General features: G+C 36.1%; 1 protein-coding gene across 14 annotated transcripts in view; it reads left to right on the top strand.

Annotated features, from left to right (window-relative positions):
- The window catches only part of MLLT10 (MLLT10 histone lysine methyltransferase DOT1L cofactor), a 125705-nt gene that overhangs the window by 92109 nt on the left and 11054 nt on the right, over positions 1–22542 (top strand). For all 14 annotated transcript variants that reach the window (XR_004495680.1, XM_015615070.1, XM_033511589.1 and 11 more), the window contains 3 exons: positions 14651–14768; positions 16101–16173; positions 20693–20847. Coding sequence is in view for 13 of the 14 variants with exons in the window: in XM_015615070.1 (XP_015470556.1) it covers positions 14651–14768; positions 16101–16173; positions 20693–20847 (346 nt within the window). In the remaining variant the exon portion in view is untranslated. The remainder of the gene's footprint in view (positions 1–14650; positions 14769–16100; positions 16174–20692; positions 20848–22542) is intronic.

The following is a 22542-nucleotide window of genomic DNA, read 5'->3' as shown; positions in this document are numbered from 1 at the left end:
CTCTTACAATGAATATATAAAATATATGTATTTTTGTGTGCTTATAAGCAATGAACTTGTAATTTATCTATAGTGATCTAAGATAGTGGGTATAAACATGAAAAAATCAAGCTTATTGTGTGTATGTGTGTACAAGCAGGTGTGTATACTGCATGGATAGCAGAAATGCTGTATAAAGACCAACACAGATTACATTTCAATATCAAATAGCAATTTGTTCTTATAGGGGGCAGTTCATATTTCTACATTATTCTTCTGGACTGGCTTTCTAAAGAAAAGGTGGTTTCACCCAAAATTGAGTGGTATCTCTTTTGCACAAATTGATAGAAATTACCTTAAAGAAATTAAAATTTTGATACTTCAGAAAGTTCTCCTTTTTTTCATTTCCGAAGATCATTACGCACTCTAACTCACTGACAACACTTAAATTGAACAGTTTGGAGTTCAGGGGGAGGGGTTGTGTCATAGTTTAGTAGCAGGTTGAAAGTTTTTAAATCCCAAATAAGTCAGTGCTCAGTTTTCACAGAGGAGACGTTTGCCATCAGAGTCTTGTGAAGACTTGGCCTTTTGTACAGCTCAATGTATCCATAAATGGTCTGGGGACAGGAGGAGGAACAACACTCGCCAAGTTTGCTGATTATGCTGGGTTATGCAATGAGCCATTATGAAGATCAGCTGTCACAAACTGCTGAAAGACCTCAACCAGCCTGTGTTGACAAGGTGGTAAGAGGGCAAATAAAATCAATGTTAAAGGGAAGGGACAGTGTCTATTCAAAACAGATACGGTACATGCCAGAAGAGGTACAAGAAGAGCCATGGCAGTGAACAATGGCAAAGAACATCTTTATAAGAAGTGAGTAAATAGCGAGGGACTTGTGGTCTCAAAAAGAGACACTGAGATGGGGTAAGACAAAGGTCGGTAAAATCAATTGACATGGAGAAGTTAAATAAGCAAGAGTTGCGCACCATCACTTCTGTTTGTTAACCTCTGTCAGAAGATAAACAGATTGGAAAAGCAATTGGACAAAACCCATATTTTATGAGCCAGGAAGAGAAATACCATAGTTTTTTTTTCCCTCATATTGTCACAAAAAAAGAGAAGTATACCCTAGGAGATGGACCATCTCTTACTGTTTAGTTAAGCTAGAGAGCCCTCCATAGGTTAACTGCTTAAAATTCCTGTCCTTCCTTTGCCTTTGTTTCTTCTGAGTTGCCCTGGGTTTGTTTTTTTTTTATCCCCAAAGAAGCAAAGGAGTCGTGTATCTTGTCTTACTACCAAACTTGTTCTCAAGTGGTCGTAGATTTACTTGTCAGGACCTTATTCACAAGGTGCTACCATTTAAAGAGTGTTGGGTTTGAGATATACAGGGAGATTGAAATTGTGAATTTTGATTGACAGCCATAAAGGTGAGCTTCTGTATTTGAATTAACGAAGTCCTCCACTGCTTCAGTGAGTCTTCTTTCTTTGCATATGGTCCATAGTGCCTTGAAGAGATGCAGTCAGGAGCTCCTAGTTTACCATGCAGTTGTTCTCCACTTGAAGCAACCTTTTTTTTTTTTTTTTTTTATCTCTTCCCCCACCCCCTCCTCATTTAGCATAAATGACTGATTATATGTCAAGGGTTAGGGTTTACCTACTTACTTCTGCAAAGTTCCATCAGAGTGCTGTCTACTTACTGAGCTCTTGTGGATGTATTCTCATTGTTTACCCACCTCTTGACCATGGAAGTCTTCAAGTAAGAGTGTGCCAGTATGTTTTTTGTGTAGTGTTCTGATGAAAAGAAAACTATCATCCTAGGTTAGAAGCTAAGGTAAGCTTGTACCTCTATACAGGTGAAAAGTAATAGTTAAAAAAATCAGGTTTTACTTAAACTATTAGTTAAAAGAGCAAGTATGACCAAATCTTGTCTGCTCACTCAGTCATGTTAGCAGATGTGCTATTTGAATAGCCCTAGAACTTGGAATAACCTCAAATATGGGCTGCTGAGGTGCATCCTGTAAGATTTCAGCTGGTTTTTAGATCTCTGTTGGGCATTTGTAATTATGATTTTGGGGAAATCCATAAATTTGTAAATTTCAGAAGGATTTTTTTTGCATATATCTCTTTTTTGAAGGGTGTTAAGAAATTCTAAAGAGAAGGTCTTGGGAAGAAATATGGTCCCATAGAATTAGTCTCAGAATTAGATACATTCTGGTTAGAATGGCATGATAGGCATCTAAGACAGAAAAATTTGTTCATAGCATAAAAAAAACCTTGCAAACAGTTGAAAGCAACTGCCCTAAATTAGGTAATAATGTTATTAAAAACTGCTATTAAATTAATACTACTCAATATGACAAAATAACTTCTGTTACTTTTAATAACTTACAGGCCTGTATAAAACTTTGGTGATTAAAATCCCGAAGTGCTGTTTTTTCCTTCAACAATTATGCAACACTGATTTTAAAGCTTAAAAAACCACACAACTTGAAAATTCTGGATTTTGAGTTTTCATTCTACTGACTAGCATGATAGTTACCATACTGTGGTGTTTGTTTTTAAGACAAAAACACAGTATGGACCTTGTTACAATCCCCTTTTCTGCCTCATTTTCTTTTCTCTCATGACACTCATGGTTTTTATTCTAAACTAATAAATCCAGAAGACATTATGAACTTGTGTTCTATGCTATGCCATAACTGATTTAAAGTGCTGGTGTTCCTCACCAGGTGAGAACCAGTGGACTAGTAAAAATGCCACTTGCTGGAAATGCAAATTATTTGGCATGCTGGTCTGTTTTTTATTGTCTTGGGCATAGATTCAGGTTACACTGCTTAATTCAATAAGGCATTATTAGCTACAATGCACTTAACAGTTGCAAAATGTAGTTTAAAAGGGATACAGGAGAAAAGGGGTACAGTCCACACAAATATTTTCTCCTCCAAATATTTTTGGTGCTCTTTACATGTTTGTGGGTACTGCTTATTTCATATGTGTCAGCAAATTGCTGTATCCTAAACTTATATCTTTTCTCTCAGAAGTGTGTCTTTAACTTTCATATGGTTATTGATATGTGCTCTGTTATTGAGAAAAATGACTTTCTTCTGTTTGAATTTTGAATATCATCTTTAATTTCCCGTTTTAAGCCAGGTCATGAGTTGCACCACTTGAACATCTTATGCTCATTTTTTATCTCACATATTTCACAGTGCTTCATAGTTACAACAAAAATGTTTGTTAGCATGTTATGCTGTTCTGAAACAATTTGCTCTACTGCTCTTTTCTGATCAGTTATTCTTAATGATTAACATGTTCATAAAAAAAGTGATCTGGGTGCCTCAGTATCTTCTGGTGTTGTACAGAAGGATTTGTTTTATTCACTTAGTACTGTATAATTGAATGTTTGCTACTTTGGTTGGGATTGAGATTGAAATTGCTTGCGCTGTGTGTTCTTTTTGATGACTTAAATTAGTGAAATTACCTACTAGAGCTCTGTGGCCAATTGTTTCTGGGGTCCCCAGGTGCTGAATGCAGAATCAAACTGCAGAATAGGAAGTAAGGGTTTTTGACTGGGCTTTCTTCAGTCATTGATTGTTAAAGCCATTTAATGGTTCAACCTGTATTGCTTTCAAGAAAAAGAAGCATTTAAGTGTCTTGTAATCTCATTTCAATAGTGCTTTTAGTGAGAGTGGAAATAGCATGTGATAGTTTGCTTAAATACACAGTCTTACTTAAAAAATTCGTAACTCATCAGATTTCTGGGGTTCATATTGTATGATCCAGTATGGTATGATCTTTTTATTAATCTCAGTCCATTGAGAAATTTTAAGGATTTATTCTTATTTTTAAAATTTAATACCAAATTTTCACTTTGATTTTTTTTTTTCATTCTACAGTGTGGTGGTTTCTCTGCTCTTGTGACTGTAACAAGTACCTCTTCAATTTCAACCAATATAGCACATACTTGTTACTAACCTCTTCTACAGATACAATCCAGAAGATTTTCTTACCTTGGGATTTTTTGCTGCTGCTAGATTCTTCTTTCTTTTCAAAGTGTTTTTTTTCCTCTGCAGCTTCTGTTTTATTTTCTTCCTAAATTCCCAACTCCTGCTTTATGCACTGTGCTTCCTTTGCCACAGAGGCAGATAATGAAGAGGGAAAAGGACAAGAAGTATCTGTAACAGCAGTCCTTGTGGCTTGCTCAGAGATAGGGAAACTGAACAGTTGCTGTTTGTTATTTTCTACATCCAGGATGTGTTTGTGATGGCATGATAGGTACACTTCAACGTAGTGTAATGAGCTACTGCCTCCAGGGTGCAGATGTGGTAATTGGGTAGGTAGGTGCTGCTGCTCAGTTGCAATTCTTCCTGAAAGAAGTTTGCTTTTTATCACTTCTATTGTCCCTTCCAAAGTTCCTTTGGCTTTACTTTCATTAGGAGCAGTACAATAGCAGCAGGGTTTTCTTTAGCATTCATATAGGGCTGGTTATCCTCCTTTGTCTGATCCACCTTCTAGGGGGAGATAGGGCTTATTTTTTTTCCAGTAGATTTTGAGTTATTTGTTAACAACAGAGGAATGTGAAAGGAATCCTGAGATCTTTCCTGAATGTAGGGCATGTGATGTTTCAGATGCATCTGTCCTGTGGTTTTTATTTTCTTATTTTCAGAATTAATCTAGTCCCTAATTTTGGATTTCTGTATTCCCCTGCTCTTTCTCCAAATTACTAGTCTACACTATTTTTGGCTTCCTGTTCTAGTGGGTTTTTTCCTTGTCATAGTTTAAGAGTGCTCATCATTTTGCATGCTATCAAGGGAGCTTTCTTGTCCTTTTTATTTTATATTCTGGCACTCGTGGGAAAATTAATGAAAAGACAGGAAATAGGAACTCTATTCTTAGTTTTTGTTCCTTTCAACAGATAAGTTAGGAACAGTTTTGGGAGCAATCTTATTTATACCTTCCACAACAGGGGTGGAATTATGAAGGAACTTAATAGTCTATCTTAAACAAGATGTTCCTTCGCTGAAAATTCAAGTTGCAAGGGGTTTTTGCAAGTCTGCAGGAACGGGGTTTGGGCAATTTCATGGGACAGTAAAATGCACCTACTTGATTGATATTGCTTCCCTGTTTATAGTTGTAACTTCAAATTATGGATGCTACATTTTTAAATTCAGTATGGCCAAGGAAGATACTCCTTTGTCCACTTTTGTTTCCCATTCTTGTTCAGAGAAGCATACCCTGTTTCCTGCTGGTTAGGATTTGAGGATTTTTTAAATTTAATACTCAACTCAAAGTAAATGTGAGGATGGAAAGAAGGAAAGTTTCAGGTTAATCATCTGAAGCTGGCTAGACCTGTGCAGAATGCATGTTTTAAAGGATGGTGCTGGGCCATACTCCCTGTGGATACTCTTAAGAAATGGCAGGTCTATCAGCTATCAGTATTTAATCAAGTTTTCTTTGGTGACTAGAATAAATACATGGAAAAAAAAGCCAAGCTGCCCTCAGTTCTAGGACTTTAAGGTGTGACAGATGTGACCTGCATGAGATGGTTGGCTGCTTAAGTGAATTTCCCACTGCTCTCCCAAAGATGCACATTTCAACCATATGTAAGTTAAGAGTTGGTGTAAGACTTCTGTAGGCACCTTCAAATCAGAACTTCTTAAAATTAGAGACTTGGACATGACCGCAACAAACTTACTTAAGTAATAATCCTCTTTTTTTTTTTTTTTTTTTTCCCCAGTGCAAAGGAACTTAGCATGATTATATTAAACTGCATTAGAGGTATAGTCAGAGATGATTTCCAGAACTTAAGGAGAACTTCACTCTCTGTTTACATTTTTTTTCAGGCCACTTTCTGAAGTCTACTCCTTAACATAGAAATCATTGAGATACTGAATGCTGTCAGAGCTCTTAGGAAGTCAGCTCTTGGGAGAAGTCCAGAGTGCAGATAGTATAGATTTCTACTGCATATTTTTTGGGTGCCTTGTGGTGAAACCTCTCACCTCTTAGTAATTAGTCATTAAGGTAAAGCATAGATAGCAATTATGACAATACGTTAATATATTGCTAAATTTCTCCAAAACAAGTAAGTTGCTTAATTTTTTAAGTTCAGTTTCTACACTGTCATACAGTGTATGTTGTTGGGTTGGGGTGGGGATATTGTTTGTTGGGGGGTTGGTGGGCTTTTTGGGGGCGTTTTAGAGTTTTAGGTTTTATTTGTATTACCTTTAATATGAATGGTAATTAAAAAGAAACTAATGAAACATCTGGAGATAATGACGTTGCATGGTTTAAGCAGCATGCTTCCAGAAAAAGGAAATTAGATCCTTACTGTGGTACTAGAATTCTCTAATCGATAGAAATGCTAGATACATGAAAACCAATTAACATATTTTATGTTACTATCAAAACACCTCTTGATGATAAAGTTTCTTGAAAGAGGCTCCTACCCACTGGGTCAAAGGTAAAATATCAATATGGAACACAGGCTGTTTGGATGCTGAAATTATTTGGTTTTCTTTACCTTATACCTTATAACAAAAAGACACAAAATGAAATCTCAGCACATCCAGAACATAAAGAAATCATTCTTAACAGAGTATGTTGCTCATCTTTGGGACTCATTGCCGCAGCAAATTGCCACTGCTTCTAGATTTGGAAGTGTGCTAAATGGATCTTTCAGTATGTTGTAGACAGGGAGGTTTGGTGTTGTGGTGTAAGATGTCGTGCAAAACAGAGACTTTCCTTCCAAACCTACTAAATAGTATTTGTGTCACAGCCACTTAAATTTCAGTTTTGCAAAATGAAAAACGTGAAAGAACTGGACTAGTAAAAGTTTTTCCATCAAAATTGTCTTGTTTCTCATTTAAAAGCTGTTTTAATTTCTAGCTACTTCTGGGTAAAATGGGAAAAAAATCTAATTTTCTTTTATGCAGTCTAACTGAGGATTTTTGGGGTGGGGGAGGAGGAGAGTAGCAAGGAGGAAGAATTTACAGCCAGAGGGAAAATTCCTTCTAACATGTGACTGAACTAGAAGAACAAAGGAATCATAGTTGCAAGTAATCTAGTATTTAACCCAATGAAAATCTTGTTTTACTCCTGCTTTGGAAAGCTTGTCTTCGTGTAGACTTGTGCAACATAGAGGTAGTCTGAAAGGCATTGCAAGGTTTTGCACAGTGCTGCATGCTGAGACAACTGCATCAATGTTTCGCTCTAGCAATAAATGTTTTCTGCCTTCAAGCTGAAGCTTATTTAGCTTGGCTTATCTGGTGCTGCTGTAGCAACCATCAGTCTCCAGGCAACTGAGGCACATTGACCTCTTGGTTGAACTGAGTGTAGCACTACTTCAATTTAGCTGCCTGAGACAATAATAATGTGTTGAATGTAAAAAGTGTGAAATTTTCTAGTTTGTATGCGATGGAAATAATAAAACTATTTAGATGAAACAATGTTTAGGTCTTACTTGAAAAAGATTTCAAGTATGCATGGTGTGTGTTTGTTGCAAGCTGCAGAGTTGGTTGCTGAGGCAGTGGCCTTATAGGCCTTGTATAAATGTTGAGAATCTTGCAAGTGTTTTTGCACAGCAGCAGTTCTGCTACTGAAGGTGTTTGTTTCATCACTTAAATAGCCAAGATTGTTGATATTTAGGTAGTTAAAATGTCTGTGCTTGTGAATAAGTAACTGATTATTATTACTCTTTCTGAAATTATAGATGATCTTGAAAGCAGTTACTTTTCTGTTAGATCCATTATTTGCCATATTGAAAAGTGTCTGGCTTTCTTAGGAATACTGGTATGAAGAAAATAGATTCCTCTATGGATATACTGAGTTTGTTTCCTAATAAAGTAATTTTTTCTGCTAGTCAGTGTGAATGCAAAATTGAGATTCCTCACATATAGATTCAATTTCTTAAGTAAAAAGATTCTTGGGCAAGGTACTGCTTCCATGTCCATGTAGAGCACATACAGTTTAAGTGCTGTGAAGACAGGTAGATGGAAATGATAGAGCAGACAACTTAAGGTGAAAGGGCTTTGCGTTGAAATGATGGCTCTGTTTTCAGTTCGGTCTGTGGACAAATCCCAGGGTCTTATATCTACAAAGCCTCCTTGAAAAAACAAACCAAAACCTGCAACAAAACAAAGCCCCCAAACAAAAAAGCCAACCAAAGTAAAAAGACCTCTTAATGAGGTTGTGAAAAACGAGGTTCACATAATGCACTTATAACAAGGTAGCATTCTAGCAAGTTTTCGTAAGTTTATTTTATGTCTGTTATATAAATAAATAGATCTTAATTGGTTAAAAATTAATGTAATATCTAGTTAGTTAACGTGAAAGAGAGGAGAAAAGTGGTAGTACAGTTGAGGTTATAGTGTTTTCACATTACTGGAAGATAGGCCTTCTATCCATGTGATTTTTAATGACTTTATGTGCCCTTGTTGTACACTGGGCAGAGGTATAAATTAGTTTCTGTAGGTGTGCCATTAATTTTTCATTTTGCCTTTCAAATCCCACTGTGTTTCCCAGTTGTATTCATTCATGCCTTTCTTGGAAAATACTGGACTGCTGGTGTTTGAAGGTTAGATGGTTTCATTTAATTGAAGGATTTGTTTGTATGTTTAATCAAAACAATTGATTCTCGAAGACAGTATTTGATTATTAGCTTGTTTATAAGCTGGAGTCTTCATTACAGGTAGAAGTTCAAAGGATTTATTTTTGCTGCAGACAGAAAAAGTGCTAGCAATGTGAAGCTTGTATCCATGGAATGAGTTCAGAAATACAGTTTTTCTAACAGATGTAAATTATGACAATTTGTACACTTGTAATTAATGTTTTTTTTCTTTTTGAATGAAAAGTTGCTCTTCTAAGACATCATAGACCCTTTTCCTGATTTTATTTTAACATTTCCAACCTGCTAATTATACTTTCCAGTTAATTCTTTTATTTCAGCCAGGTGGCAAAAACATTTTTTGTGCAATTGGGCCTTATTTATCTGTTTTAAAAAAATCCTCAAACTTTAAGGGCTTCAGAATGCTTGGAGGGTAATGGTGGCAGTATGGGAGGGCTATCTTTTCAATCTCAGTGTTGTTTTAATAGAATGAATGGGTAAAAAACTATGGTGGAAGTTTGGGTTTGATTTGCATTGGTGATTGTGATAACAGGTGAGGTGAGGTTTGCTGTAAAAATCACTCTGATTCCAGTTATCAGTAATGCTGTAGGTTGTTTTAGTTAAGTGGTCAATATTGTTTGCTTTAAATTTAATTATGTTCAACTTAAGGCTGCCAAAACATATATTAAAAATATGTAAATCAAAGTATCAGTTTAATTAAAATATATGAATAGTAATTGTCATACTACAGATTAATATTGTTTTATGTTGTGCTAGTTGTTTTGAAAAGTCAGATGATAATTTTCAGAAGAAATGTGGGAACTGTATTTTATTAAGGATTTTCTGTGTTGTCGTCCATTTATGTTTCTTGGCATATAAGGAAAATGAACAGGCATTTGGGTTTTTGATTTTCCATTGGAAACAAAGTCATGATAAGCATTCTAAGATTTGTACGCAAATTCTGTATTTGTGGTGAAAATTTTCAAGGGTTGTGTCATAGTGAGTGATGCATGAGAAGTGCTGATGTGGCAGGGCTCCTCTGCATGGCCTCAGTCACACTGTGACCACACTTCTATGGGTGTGCTTGGCCATCCCAAGGAGCAGCTGGCAATTCACAGGAGGCAGGTGATGATGAGCATTTCTGGGTCCCTCATCTCTCCTAAATGCAGTTAAAGGCTGTACTACAAGTACTGATAGAATAGAAGGAAGTAATAGCACATTCTTCCAATTGCCTTCAATACCCAGGCAAAGGCCTTAAGATTTCAAGGGATAAAAATTTCTTCACTTGCCCAAGTTAAGGTAGGAAACAAGGCAAAGTAGCTTCTGTTACTGTCACTTAATAGGCATCTCTTTTCACCTCTCAAGAAAATAAAATAATTTTTATATGTGCACATTATAAAATTTTTATTATAATGATGTGTCTAGAATGCTATGTGTTCATATTTAATCTCATTTAATTTCAGTGCAGGTTTTAATTAATTAATTGTTCAGATAAATATTGCTTGCCATAGACCAAAATGCATCAGCTTAAGATGTCTTCTAGATGAAGTTAACTGATACTATCACTTGATCCTATGCTTGAATTTCCTTCCATATTTCATGAAGCTAGACATGCATGGAAAGTGTTTGTAACATCTCAGAAGGGTAGCAGAACAGAGTGCAGAAAATTTAGCTTTAAAATTCATCTGCATCTAAATTTTTTCTATGATTTCAGTAGTAGTTGGCCATAAGCAGTTAGTGCTATCTCTAAAGCTCTTTATTTCTTGTCTTTCTACTAGTAGGAGCAAGGGGGAGTTCTGCACTTCATATCACAGCATCATGCTGTGATGAATAACATCAATAACACCAATGATGATTGGTAAATGGTGTGACCCTAACTACAGGAACAATGATATGTTTTTATTTTAAACAAGAAATAAAATTAACTTTTGAAATTATTTTTGACAAATAAATATTGGCGGAAATGGATAATTAGGTAATGTGTCACTAATTGTAAAGCCTTATGATGATATAATACAAAGCTACAATATAGCAATGACAGTTTTTAAAGCAGAGGGAAAGGGGTGTTGATTGGATATATAAACTGATTAAGAAGCTGTCTTGGAATTGGTTGTTCTGGCCATCCTTGTTGCCCTATCACGAAAGGAAGAGAGTTCAGTAATGGTTTAACTACAATTAAATCCCTCCCCTTTCTTTGTGGAAACTCAACTGTAGGCATTTCAGCATTAGCCTAAACAATGGTTTTGAATATGTTAAGCCTCTAACAATTAGGGAGCAGTTTGGGGCATTGAATAATGTGGAATGATGCAATTGAACCTGACAGCTTCAACAGTCAGCCTACTCATGGGACCCAAAAGTTGTTCACACTTGGTTTCATCTCTCATCACACGCTGAGTATTAAAACCTTACTGGTGTGGAGCTGAGACAGAAATGAGGCCTGTTATCAGAAAATATTTCATAGCATAAAACTTGAAAGAAATGAGGGAAAAGGCATCTTCAAAGAGTCTCAAAGTTTTGAGACTCAATCTGATTGCATACAGCTAAGTATTGTCTCATCTTTCTTGCCTTTGATTTTTTCTGCTGAAAGAACATGTAACTTTTGATTGAAGAGACTGCTTTCCCTGGAAATTTCATATAGTAGTAAATGTTCAGATATGAACGCTCTGGAAACTTTATAGTCATATTGTTAAATACTATCCTGAAGTCACGCAAACAAATATAAAACTATTCTAAATATTGTACTATGTAGTTAACTTGCAAGTCTTATTCTTTAATTAGAAGAATATGCTTGTACTTGCTCTCTTGCTATAGAGGAAGTGTTTTTAAACATCAGTCAAATATCAATCATTTCTTACTGCACATGGATATTCTCTGAATTACAATGCATCGTCCTTCTGTGCTGCTCTGCTGCTTATGGCTTTACTGATTTATTGAACATGCCATAAAGGAAAGCAGTGTGTTGTATACCTCTAGATGGGCTTACATCCTTCTGCTAAAATATTTTCAGGGAAACTTGCTGCATTTTCAAAATAAATACTTAGTAATCTTGGGTTTTTATTAGTTCATACATTTTGATCACGTATTGTGTTGAGTGTTTAAATAGAAACAGTTGAAATAAAGACTAATACAGCCTTAAAAGTTCTGCATTTTAGAACACGTGTCAGTCCTGTGACCTTAATATGTATTGACAGGATGATTGCGCATTTTTAATAAATGCTTGCTACAGCTTGTTTCGACTGTGAGTGAAACATGAAGGTCCTGTTTCACCTTTAAATAATGTAGTACTCCTCTGCCATCTCTACTTCCTTGTCAGAGGAAGTCGTCACATATATAAGAAAGCTTCACAAATCATTATTCTTGTCATTTTACATTGCCATTTTTAAAAAGTGTTTTCAAAGGTTTTTTTATTTGCCTTTAACTTACTTGAACAATTTTATTGTGTCTTTTTGCTTGAGGAGCTGTATAGGATGCAGGATGGCATTGGAACTTGTATAAAGACACCTTTACTATTATTTTAAAATGGAAACAGGGCTAACATTTAGGGTGAAACCACTACTTGTGAAAAAAACTCAAGTTCTTAGATATTGTTTCAATCCTGCTAAGTCTTTTGATCTGTTATATCAACCCACTTAGCAAACGTTTAGTTCCTTTGATGTCTTCTGTTTTGTGGTGTGATAGTTAACTCAACAAACTTTAGCAACTCCCTTCAAAGATACTTAGGTACTTTCAGAAAGTTCTTAAAGCTATTTGTGCATGTTTTGGTCAAATAAACTTGTATTCCCCTTGCTGATTATAGCTACATTGCCATGATGAATTAATATGTAGCTGCTATTGCACAGTTTTAAGCAGTGAAGTATGTGGACTGAGAGCTAAGTATAGAAGCTTCTGTGTAAAATGTGAGCTGTACATACACTTACTGGAATTAAACTAAATATTTTAGGGAAACATGCTAAAACTAAACAGAAATAAGACCTGGTGTTTGGAGCTTAAAACCTGCCTCCACCCTACCCCCAAAACTATGAGTAGAACTCATCATATAAACTTCTATTTTCCTAGTCTGGCCTTTTAGATATAGTTGAATGGTAGTAGTGGTAGTGAATCTCTTAATGCTCCAATCTGTAAGGTTTTATCAGTGAGAGGATTTGACTGAAGTTTGTTTGGTTTTGAGGGGAAAGCAGCTAAGGTTGCTAGGAACAGCAATAGTTAAGTTGGAACTGCCCTATGGGCATTTTTTTAGGAAAATAGCAGGAGCTGTGCAGTACTGCTGCCTTCGTCAGTGTCACAGTACTAAATATGTATTGTATTTCTGGAAGCTGTTGTACCTGGGTAGGTGGAAATGCTTGCATTATTTTTAAGACTTAGAAATAATCCAGATAAATTCTATCAAAGATACGCAATTCTTTAAAAAATCGCCAGCAAACACCAGAAGTAACAGCCAGATTTGAAGCGACACTGTGGTTCCATGTCTAGAAATCTTGCACATACCTCTAAACTGAAGTGAATGAACCCCTGATCATTGTAAGCAATTACTTGTGGCTTTTTCTAACTTTGTGACAGTAGAAGAATGTAAATATCAGGCACAATTTCTCACCAGTATATAGTAAATAAAGCATCATTGAAAACAGTTGTGTGAATTCATAAAAGTCCATTCATCAAGTTTAATATGTTGGCAGAAAGCCAAAAGTTAATGGTAGTGTGTGATTCTTTCCAGAGACATAGTTTATACTCTGTAATATTTTGCTGTAATAACCAGTATGTTTCCCTTGTCTCTTGTGTGCAGTTATGCATGTCAAAATGTCCCACAAATTGAGTTCCTTACTGTTCACCTTTTTTCATTTTTCAAAAAAAGTTTCATTTGTAAAGGTTGTTTACATTTTCTTAGAAGATTAACTCTAAAACCAGTGATCACACAGGTTTGTGTATCTCTGATTGCACCCCCTTACCCCTCCCCCTCCCCCACAATCTTTTCTTTGTTCGGAAATAATTTTTTTATCAGGTAGGAAAATGCCTTTAAAATAAGCAGCCATGCTTTTATTTCTTTGACTGCCTGTCTCTGCAACTTAGAATTTGACACAAATCTTTTTTTTCTTCGAAAGGGAAAAAGCATAAGCAGCCAAGGAAGAAGGTATTTTTATTACGTTGGATTATGCAAGATTTTGGCCAGCCTCCTTAGCTTCATCTGTTTAAGGGTTCATTTTCGCTTGTTTGGCACAAGTCCCAGCAGAGACCTTCAGAATTGTGGTTAGCAACATGAATGAACACAAACTTTGGGAGCTCTTCAATAAGTAGAGCTGGCCAACTGCCAAAAATACAGTTCCTTATATGGGGTCAGGGCAAAGCTGTGGTTCCCAGAGCCCCCTATTGTATAGAAAACATACTTGTAATGGCTGTTTGCGTTCTTTAAAATAAAAACAAAACAAAACAAAAAAACACCAGGCTTCCAAGTCTATCAAAATAGGAAGTAACAAAATACTGTGCACGTTTTACTAATGACGGAGTCGAGCAAAGGAAATATGGCTCTGTGTAGTTAAACTATAGAGCTGAAAGTTGGACCTTTTGACCTCCACAGCCGGCTTGTGATGTAAGGAACCCAAGCATTTGTGAGACATCTGTTGTCTACCTGCCCTTATTTTGTAAATGGTTTAATAAGATTAAATAATTAGTAGGATAACCACATGGTCGCCATGCTACTAAGTCCTAGTGTTGAGCGCATACTTTGGGATCACAAGGAAGTCTGCCCCTCCTGCAAACTGTGGTTGTTTTAAAATGCACTTTAGGTATTTTTAATATTTGCTACAGGACTTTATTATTAGAAGGGCTTTCTTCAATTAGAAGATCTTGCCATCCACAAATATGACGTACTTTAAAACCTGGTCTAGTTTTTGAAGCACTGCAGTTCTATTTCTATAATCATAAATGAAAGACATTTCTTTCTTTAAAATACATTGTTTTAAAAAAGCACTCAACTTACAAGAATAATAAATGTGCATTAAGAAGGCTTCTTTAAAATACATTTAGCATTACTCCCCATTACAAAAAGGATTCAAGTTTTAATTGGTTTCTTGCAGGCAAACACCCTACCTGGATCTTCTCTCAGTCTGCCTCCATCCCACATGTATGGCAATAGGCTGAATCCAAATTCAGCCATGGCAGCACTCATAGCTCAGTCTGAAAACAGCCAAACAGGTAAGCTTCCTCTGCCGGTGCAAACGTGCAGCTTCACACAACTCCTTGTTTATAAAAAGGTTGTTAAATTGTATTCTTGATTTCTGCTCAACTTCTGGTTATTAAATGTCTGTAAAAAGTTGTTCTGTGTTGGAAGTAAATTCTCAGTTGTTCTGTGGAACAGCACAGGTTTTCTTCCCCCTTTTTTTCCCTCGGTGTGTGAAATGTAAATGTTTAAGCAGAGCCATCAGCAGGCAGGAATGCACCAGTGTCTCTTGTGACTCCTGTGATTGATGCGCTCAGTTCCCAGCTCTTTGCAGCCGGAGTGACACAGCTCTGGGTTTTGTCGTGAATAGTTGAAACCTTTATTTGCATAATTCATGAAATTGCATTACATACAAGTTCGTGTGAAAGAGATCCCGTTAGAGAACTTGTGCAGCATTTAATAATCTTGTGAATATTTACCGATTGGCATTTGGTACCGCGGGCTCTCCGCTGCGGTTTTAATGAGCCGCTGGCTTTGCTTTGTTTCATTCCCTCCGTAAGGATTTGTTGACATGTCGTAGTAGTCATGCCTGTTTGGGGGAAGGGAATGAGTTTAGCAGTTTACCAAGAATGGATCAGTCATGTCTTTGCCCTCCAAGGGGTCGGAGGTCGCTTGACTCAGAATAGGGGGAGGGCAACCTTGAAGGGGGCAGATAGGGTTATTTTATTGAGAGGCCATAGGGAAAATAACCCTTTTGAGTCCTTCCAAGCAAAACGTTTTCGTATATTTAATGAGGCCTTTTTTGTTTGTTTTACTACCTTTTTAGCAAGGGGCTTTCCTATGCTTTGCTTATAAATAGGAATTAGTGAATTATACGCTTTCATAAAGTTTTCAGTAAATTTGCAGAATAACGTGTGCTTGTTAGATGGCAGCATTAAGTTTAATACGTTATATATTTTATGAGTTGTTTTGGGATGCAAAGTGTTAAAAAAATACAGAGCATCAGGATTTGCTGTGATAAGCATACAGATTAGCTGTCCACAGCTGTGATTCATTACTTTCACCGTACAAATTAAAAGTGGCTGAGGGGAGGGTACTGCAAATGCAAACCACGCTTCTGTGCTGTAAAACTGAAAGGAATGAAAGAAGTGAACATAATCCATGGCCTGGTACAGCCTCAGAAATGTGTAAGGACAACACCTTACATGCTACAGTTCAGCAATCTTAAACTAGTTACTTATTCACTCTTCAACAGTAACTGCAGATAGAAGTTGAGATTGAAGGTATTTTTAAAATATCTACATCAAATATTAAAGCTCTTATCTAAGAAAAGGCGATTTATCAGCTGTGAAATATTTACACTGCAGATCAAGATCTCGGAGATAACAGCCGAAGCCTTGTTGGCAGAGGAGGATCACCCAGAGGAAGTCTCTCACCACGGTAAGCATTATTTACATTGGAGAGTGCAGGCAGAGGAAATGTTTTAAGATTTACAAACTTCACTGTCTTTTTATCAGCAATACCAAAGTGTTTTAAAAGCCCATCTATATAAAAGTATAAACACACACGTATAAATACATGTATTTTTATATCAATATATCCATCTACAAAAATCCCTCATACATCCAGAGAGCTAAAATTGTGCTAAATTTACTTTTGTATCAACTGAAATTATGTTTACAAATTAAGGTTAGAAGGTAAGTTAGTTTACTCCCTTACTTAAGAAACGGAGTCCTGCTTTAGAAGGATTTATCTATCATTTAATCCGTATGTACTGCTTTTCCTCAAATTTGTTACCGCAATCCTAGTATAGTAATATTTGCAAAAATCCGAAAATCCCATATACTTAATAGTGATCACAAGAATAAGATGGTGTGAAACATTAAATTAAATTAAACAGTAAAAATTCCAAGCAATATTTTCTTCCTTTTCCCTCACAACTTCAAAATTTGTAGCAATTCTCTGTAGAAAAAAGTATTTTTTTGTTCTGCTGCAATTCACATTTGATAGAAACCTTTGAGATAAGAATTCTGCTGAAACTGAATCATGTTATTTTGTTTTAAAATATTGGCTGTTAGCATTTCAATATTGTGTTTTAAATATTTCAGTAATATTTTCTGTATATTTTAAAGCAAATCTTTGTTTTAGGGAGCTTTATCTTCCATTCTAACTCATCCAATAAGAGTTAGATTTTATGGTGTTATTAGTGTGTTTTTACTTAGGGACTAACAATGAAAATTATTTATCTGAAAAAAAGATTTATGCTGAAAAAGATTTTAGGATAGCTAAAAAATGCTAGTTACACAGAAATAGCATTATAATAATGAAATTTATTGCTATAGCATGTGTTTATTATGGTAATTTATAACAAATATCTCCAAATTAGATAATTTAATGTACATGCCTGGTGTTGTTGATCTTGTATTATATTCCTTAATTAATCAAAGGACGATCTTGCTGGATGGGATGAGATTATCCATTATAATACTTACGTGTTATTACCTAGTCATGAACTTGTTTTTAAGTTTTCCAGTATGTGTTGCTTCTAAAATAATAAATAGAGAATTTACAAATTAGTTTAGATGGTATTCTTGGCATAAATATGTATACTTACATTAGCATATAAATTGATCTATACAGACAAGAAATTTCAGAGAATTTTGCAAAGGGAAATGCTCAACAGTTAGGAAATTCCAGAAGTTTTGATTTTCTTTTAAATAGTCTTCTTATGCATACATGTTGTGGCAATTACAAGTTTTAATGCCTTCTTAATTAATATGCAAAGACCAGGTCTTTGCATGATTTGCATCGGACATAGCTGTGTTCAGTCTGTCTTTTGGTTGAATATTTGGGAAGATGAACTTCTTAAATACGATGTTTCTACAGAATGTGTATGTTCAGGGTATATACAGTCAGTACTTGTAGCATGGTAAAATACCAACTGGTTTTGATGGGGATGCTAAAGGAGAGCTGGATGATACAAAGGCCACCTCAGTCCACAACTGAAAAGCTTCCTGCAGTGTATGGAAGCTGTAGCACTTTGCAAAGAGGAGAAAGATTTTGCTTGGCAGGGTTGTTCAAAAACAAGCCAAGAAGGGGGGGAAGTGGGGGTGGTGGTATAAAAAGCAAGGGGGAGAAATTGGTGCTGTAGTAACAGAACTGAAAGGTGGAAAAACTTAGTCTGAAATACCTAGCATGGAAAAAATTTAGAAAACCTACTCATTCAGTTAAGTTCAGTAGTCAGCAAATTTCAGCCCAGGTTTGGGCGACAAAAAAGGTTATACATATGTCAAGGTTTCTAAAATGTGTAGGTAACAGCCCACCGTCCCCACTTTACTAAATAAGCAACTCTGGTTACTTAAAATACGGTTTATAGTGAATAAAAAGCTAACTTCAAAAAATCTGCTATCTGGAAACTTTGCAACTCCGAATGTTACCTGCTCTATCTATTAAAATTATTTAGCTGCAAGTTCTGACTCTGTTCCCTTTGAAGCTTATGAGATACATAAATAACACAGTTCTCCGAAAGAACCATGTGATTTTCAGCGAGTTGCTTAAAATAAAAACACTTGCAGAACATTTGTTTGCTGTTGATGACGCAGCTGATTGCAGCTCTTTGGCGAAGACATATGTGACTCATGAGCTTGTTTGGTCATTTCCAATTCATATTGTTATATCTTTGTACCCCAATATAACCACAGCGTTTGATGTTTAAGCTGTCGTATTTTAACTTTTAATATATATATGAGAAATATAAATATACCTGGTATATGTGAACTGTTTCCATTTTGCAAAGGAATTGCTGCTTTTCCCAAGGTAGCACTTAAACTTTTTTTTACCCCATACTTAACCTTAGATTTAAAAACGTGCTGTGTAATACCTGCAGTGAAATCTGTATGTATGCTTATAGCTGAATGCAGTATTGCTTCTAATTAGTGCTCTATAGTATGAGTAACTGTACCAAACTTAATCAAAAAGCAGTTGTGAAAGCAGGCAAGCTGTGAAACAGGGTTCTCATCTCCGTGGCAGGATTGGACCAGTCCAGACAGCACATGTATAATCCTCTTGGAAACTCTATTCAAATATTGTTCGGAATAATGATTGAACCCTAGCATGCAGGAACTATATCCTGTCTAAAGGATGAGCTAGGGGTTCAGTTGGAAGAGGACAGATTGAATAATGTTGCAATACACAGAAATTTAGATTTTATTTTTTTTATCCTTCTCTGTACAGGCTTCCAGTGAAGGATTGTAGAGGTTATACCGTCATGTACTGCTTTGTTTCTGCCTTTTCAAAATTGATAGGAAGCAGTCCAAAGCCCAACAAGAATTTCATTGGTGATTTATAATTCAGGAGGGAAATCTGTTAGGGTAGTATTATGTGCTGCTCAGGAACATGCAGACAGAGAAGTTTCTGGGGGAGTTGTTCAGTGGTTTTATGTATTTGTTTTCTGGTTTTAGTTTAGTTTTGTTTTTCTTTAAAGCAGGTTATTTCTGTGAAGTGTAAGTATAATACCTCTGTGTAGAATGTTTCTGCATAAACTTTCCTTCTTACTGCTTCAGCACATCGTGTAACCATTTTAAGACTGCTTTTGCTGTCTCTGTGCTGAATGTTACATGCTGTTGAGTTGTCATCTTTTGTCAAAAAACACTACCTTAGTTACCCATTCATCAGATCTTTTTGTTTTAACAAGTGCTTTCCTTTCTTCCTGTATGCAAAAGAAGAACTATTTATAAATACTTAACAGAGCTCTTAAGTCACCTACTTAAAACCTTTTATCGTAAAAATCACTTTGCTCTGGTGCCTACAAAATGCTCTACAGTCATTAGGTAGCTAATGTGCTGTGACCACTGCTTACTACCTAATCATAATTAACACAGTGATTTCCCGAGCTCTCTGTGTTGTCCTGTACTGGGACTGTGGTGGTCTTGTTGGTAAGTTTGCACTATGGGTGAAAGAGTAGAGCTGTGATCCCATGATGTCACCAGTTGCTTACAGTAATAACTAATAGCTGACAATGTGAGCTCACTGGAATTGATTTACACACACACACACACACACAAAAACACCCCAAAACAACCAACAAGAAAACCAAGAACCAGCTTTTGGTGGGCTTTGGTGTTGGTCCTGTAGGAGGAATGGATACATGAGACCAGAAACCCGAGTCAGAAATACGGGGAGCATCTGTCTTTGCTCACAAGTTAAATTGTGCCACATCCAATGCAAAAGAAGCCTTCTCCTAGGGCCTGAGAGAGGTAGCCAGCTTTCTCAGTGGCTGTGTGCTGAATATTAAATTTTCTCCTGGATGAGAAAAGACATGTGGCGAGGGGATTATTCTTTGAACTGTGTGTGATCATGAGTAAAAAAGGAGGTATATTAAGTGTTCACAATACAGGCAGAGGATAACTTACTTCTAACTTGCATTGCATCCCTTGTGAAATAGTATTTTCATGTAGTCCTTCAAAAATCCAGATTTACATGACTGTTTTTAGAACGAGTTAGTCAGTGGAATTATATATGGCCTTTCTATTTGATGATTTTAATAAATTTGTTTTATTTTTCCCTGTTTTCTCATGGAAAGGTTTGAAGTTTGGTGCAGGTTGTTTTTTTTTTGCCCCCCAAGTCAGTGCCCTGTGTATCCATATTATAATGGTTTCCTGCTTAGAAGTGTGTGTTGTATAATTTAATCCAACGCTGTTTGTCATTTACTGTCTTGTTAGCCTGTATGCAGGAAGAGGTTATGTGCTTTCTCAGTATAAATTCTCACACTGTAATAATACGTCTTTTACTGAAGACCTGGCAGTGAGAAACAGGAGTTCTTAATGATTTTGATGAAGTAACTTAGTCTTGGAAGCATAAGATATGAAGGTGCTAAGAGCTGATGTAAGATATTTCAACAGCCTTTTTCTATTTTCTTTTAACCTTTTCTTTAAACAATAAATGGCAATATTTTCAACAGATCCCCTGTGAGCAGCTTGCAGATTCGCTATGATCAATCAGGGAATGGTTGCGGGGAAAATTTGCCTCCAGTAGCAGCCAGCATAGAACAGCTTCTCGAGAGGCAGTGGAGTGAAGGACAACAGTTTTTATTAGAGCAAGGCACCCCCAGTGACAGTAAGTACTCACAATCTGTTTATTATGACTTTTGCCAACTGTTACTCAGAACTGCTACTCTGTGCTTGCCCAAGAATTTTAATAAAATTTATTTTCTGCTGTGAATTGAAATATAGCTGTAGTGGTGTACAATCCTAGCATAGTTCTTAGTGCAGCACATAGCATCAGTAGGTTACAAAAGACTTCTCTATAATCATCCACATTTTTATTGATGGGCAAATTGTACCATGCAAGAGGAAGTAATTTGCAGGTCCAGTTGCAGAGTTTGGAAAAGAGTTCTGAACTCTTAGATTCACTACTATAAATATTGTAGTAAGTTCCCCATTTTTCTTTATAATGTGTGATATAAATTGGCATAATAACTTTTTACTGTTCTATTTTTTATTTTTAAATTTCACTCTTCTACTTCTGTTGCTGTTTGAAAAGAAAACATTTACAAATATAATGCAGATGTCCTACTGGGATTTTATGTCTTTATTATGTTCTGCTTTTCTTGCGAGTTCCTAAAGCAAGCAAATTATTATTTTCTCAAGTTATGTTTAATAGAGTGGTGTATTCCAAAAATGAATATGTTAAAAGCATAAATGCTCAGTAGGTCATGTGGCTCATCATATTCAGCAATGTATCAGTATCAAGGACAATTACTGATTATGTTAAAAAAATTATTTTATTCCAGGTTATGGTTCGTGTTATATTTTATTGAACACATTATTCTTCTTATTGGTAAAGAGGTATCTAGTTAGTATTTTTATGAATGGTATCCTGACAAAAATGCTAATTGTGAGGAAATTCATGCAGGGATAATCCTTTAAACATGATAGCTGGAGGACAGGTTTAGCTAAGTCTTATTGCATCTCATTTGAGCTCACTGAGGGTTCCTTTGTATGTACTTGAAGAGGAGGGATAAAAGCTAAATCCTTGGGAAATGACCAGATGTGCCTATACCAGTAGACTTATGTCTGTAGTAGCTCCAGAGGTCATGTTAAACAAATACAATTTAGAATTTAAAGAAAAAAAAAAAAAAAGAAAGGAAAAAAGAAAGGAAAAAAAAAAAAAAAAGGAGGCTATCCCTGTGGCTTTACAGTCACACTCTAGTACTGGTTGGGAAAGCTAAGTTCTGAAACTAAACGGGAGTTTGAGAAAACTGTGCTTGGTAAAAATCAGGTCAGTCGAGAAGGTGATGCCCTCGTTATGGAAAGGCGGGGGGTAAGTGCGGTGCTCACAGAGTGCTCCCTGCTGGGGGATTCCGAGATCGCCGCTCGCAGCTCCCGCCAAGGTGCGCTGGGACAACCTCACGTTGGAGAACTTCTGGTTTTTTCATCGGTTCAATACATTTATGATTCACTGTAGAAATCATTAAATTAGAAAAACTCCCTTTTCATAAACTTGGTTGTTTTTATATAAATGTTGTTGGTTGCCTGTGCTGTTAGTTGAGCGTATTCTTGTCAAACTTCTCAGTTTTATAAGGTTTGCAATTCCTAATACGGCAGCTGAACTGGATTTATCCCAACTGTGCAACTAAAATACTACTACTTTTATATTCTGATCTGGGGCTAAGTTATCACGAACTACTGTTTAAGTAAAATGTATGCTGGCCCTAATGATGCCACTCTATCAGTATTTAAGCCAGGCTGTAGAGTTATTCCAAAATTACGATCACAACACACTATGAACCTTTTTCTGCAGTTTAAATTA

Source organism: Parus major, chromosome 2, assembly GCF_001522545.3.
Source record: "Parus major isolate Abel chromosome 2, Parus_major1.1, whole genome shotgun sequence".
In the NCBI taxonomy this organism is placed as follows: domain Eukaryota; kingdom Metazoa; phylum Chordata; class Aves; order Passeriformes; family Paridae; genus Parus; species Parus major.
Note: the sequence above shows the minus strand (reverse complement) of the source record. Positions and strands in the feature narration are given on the sequence as shown.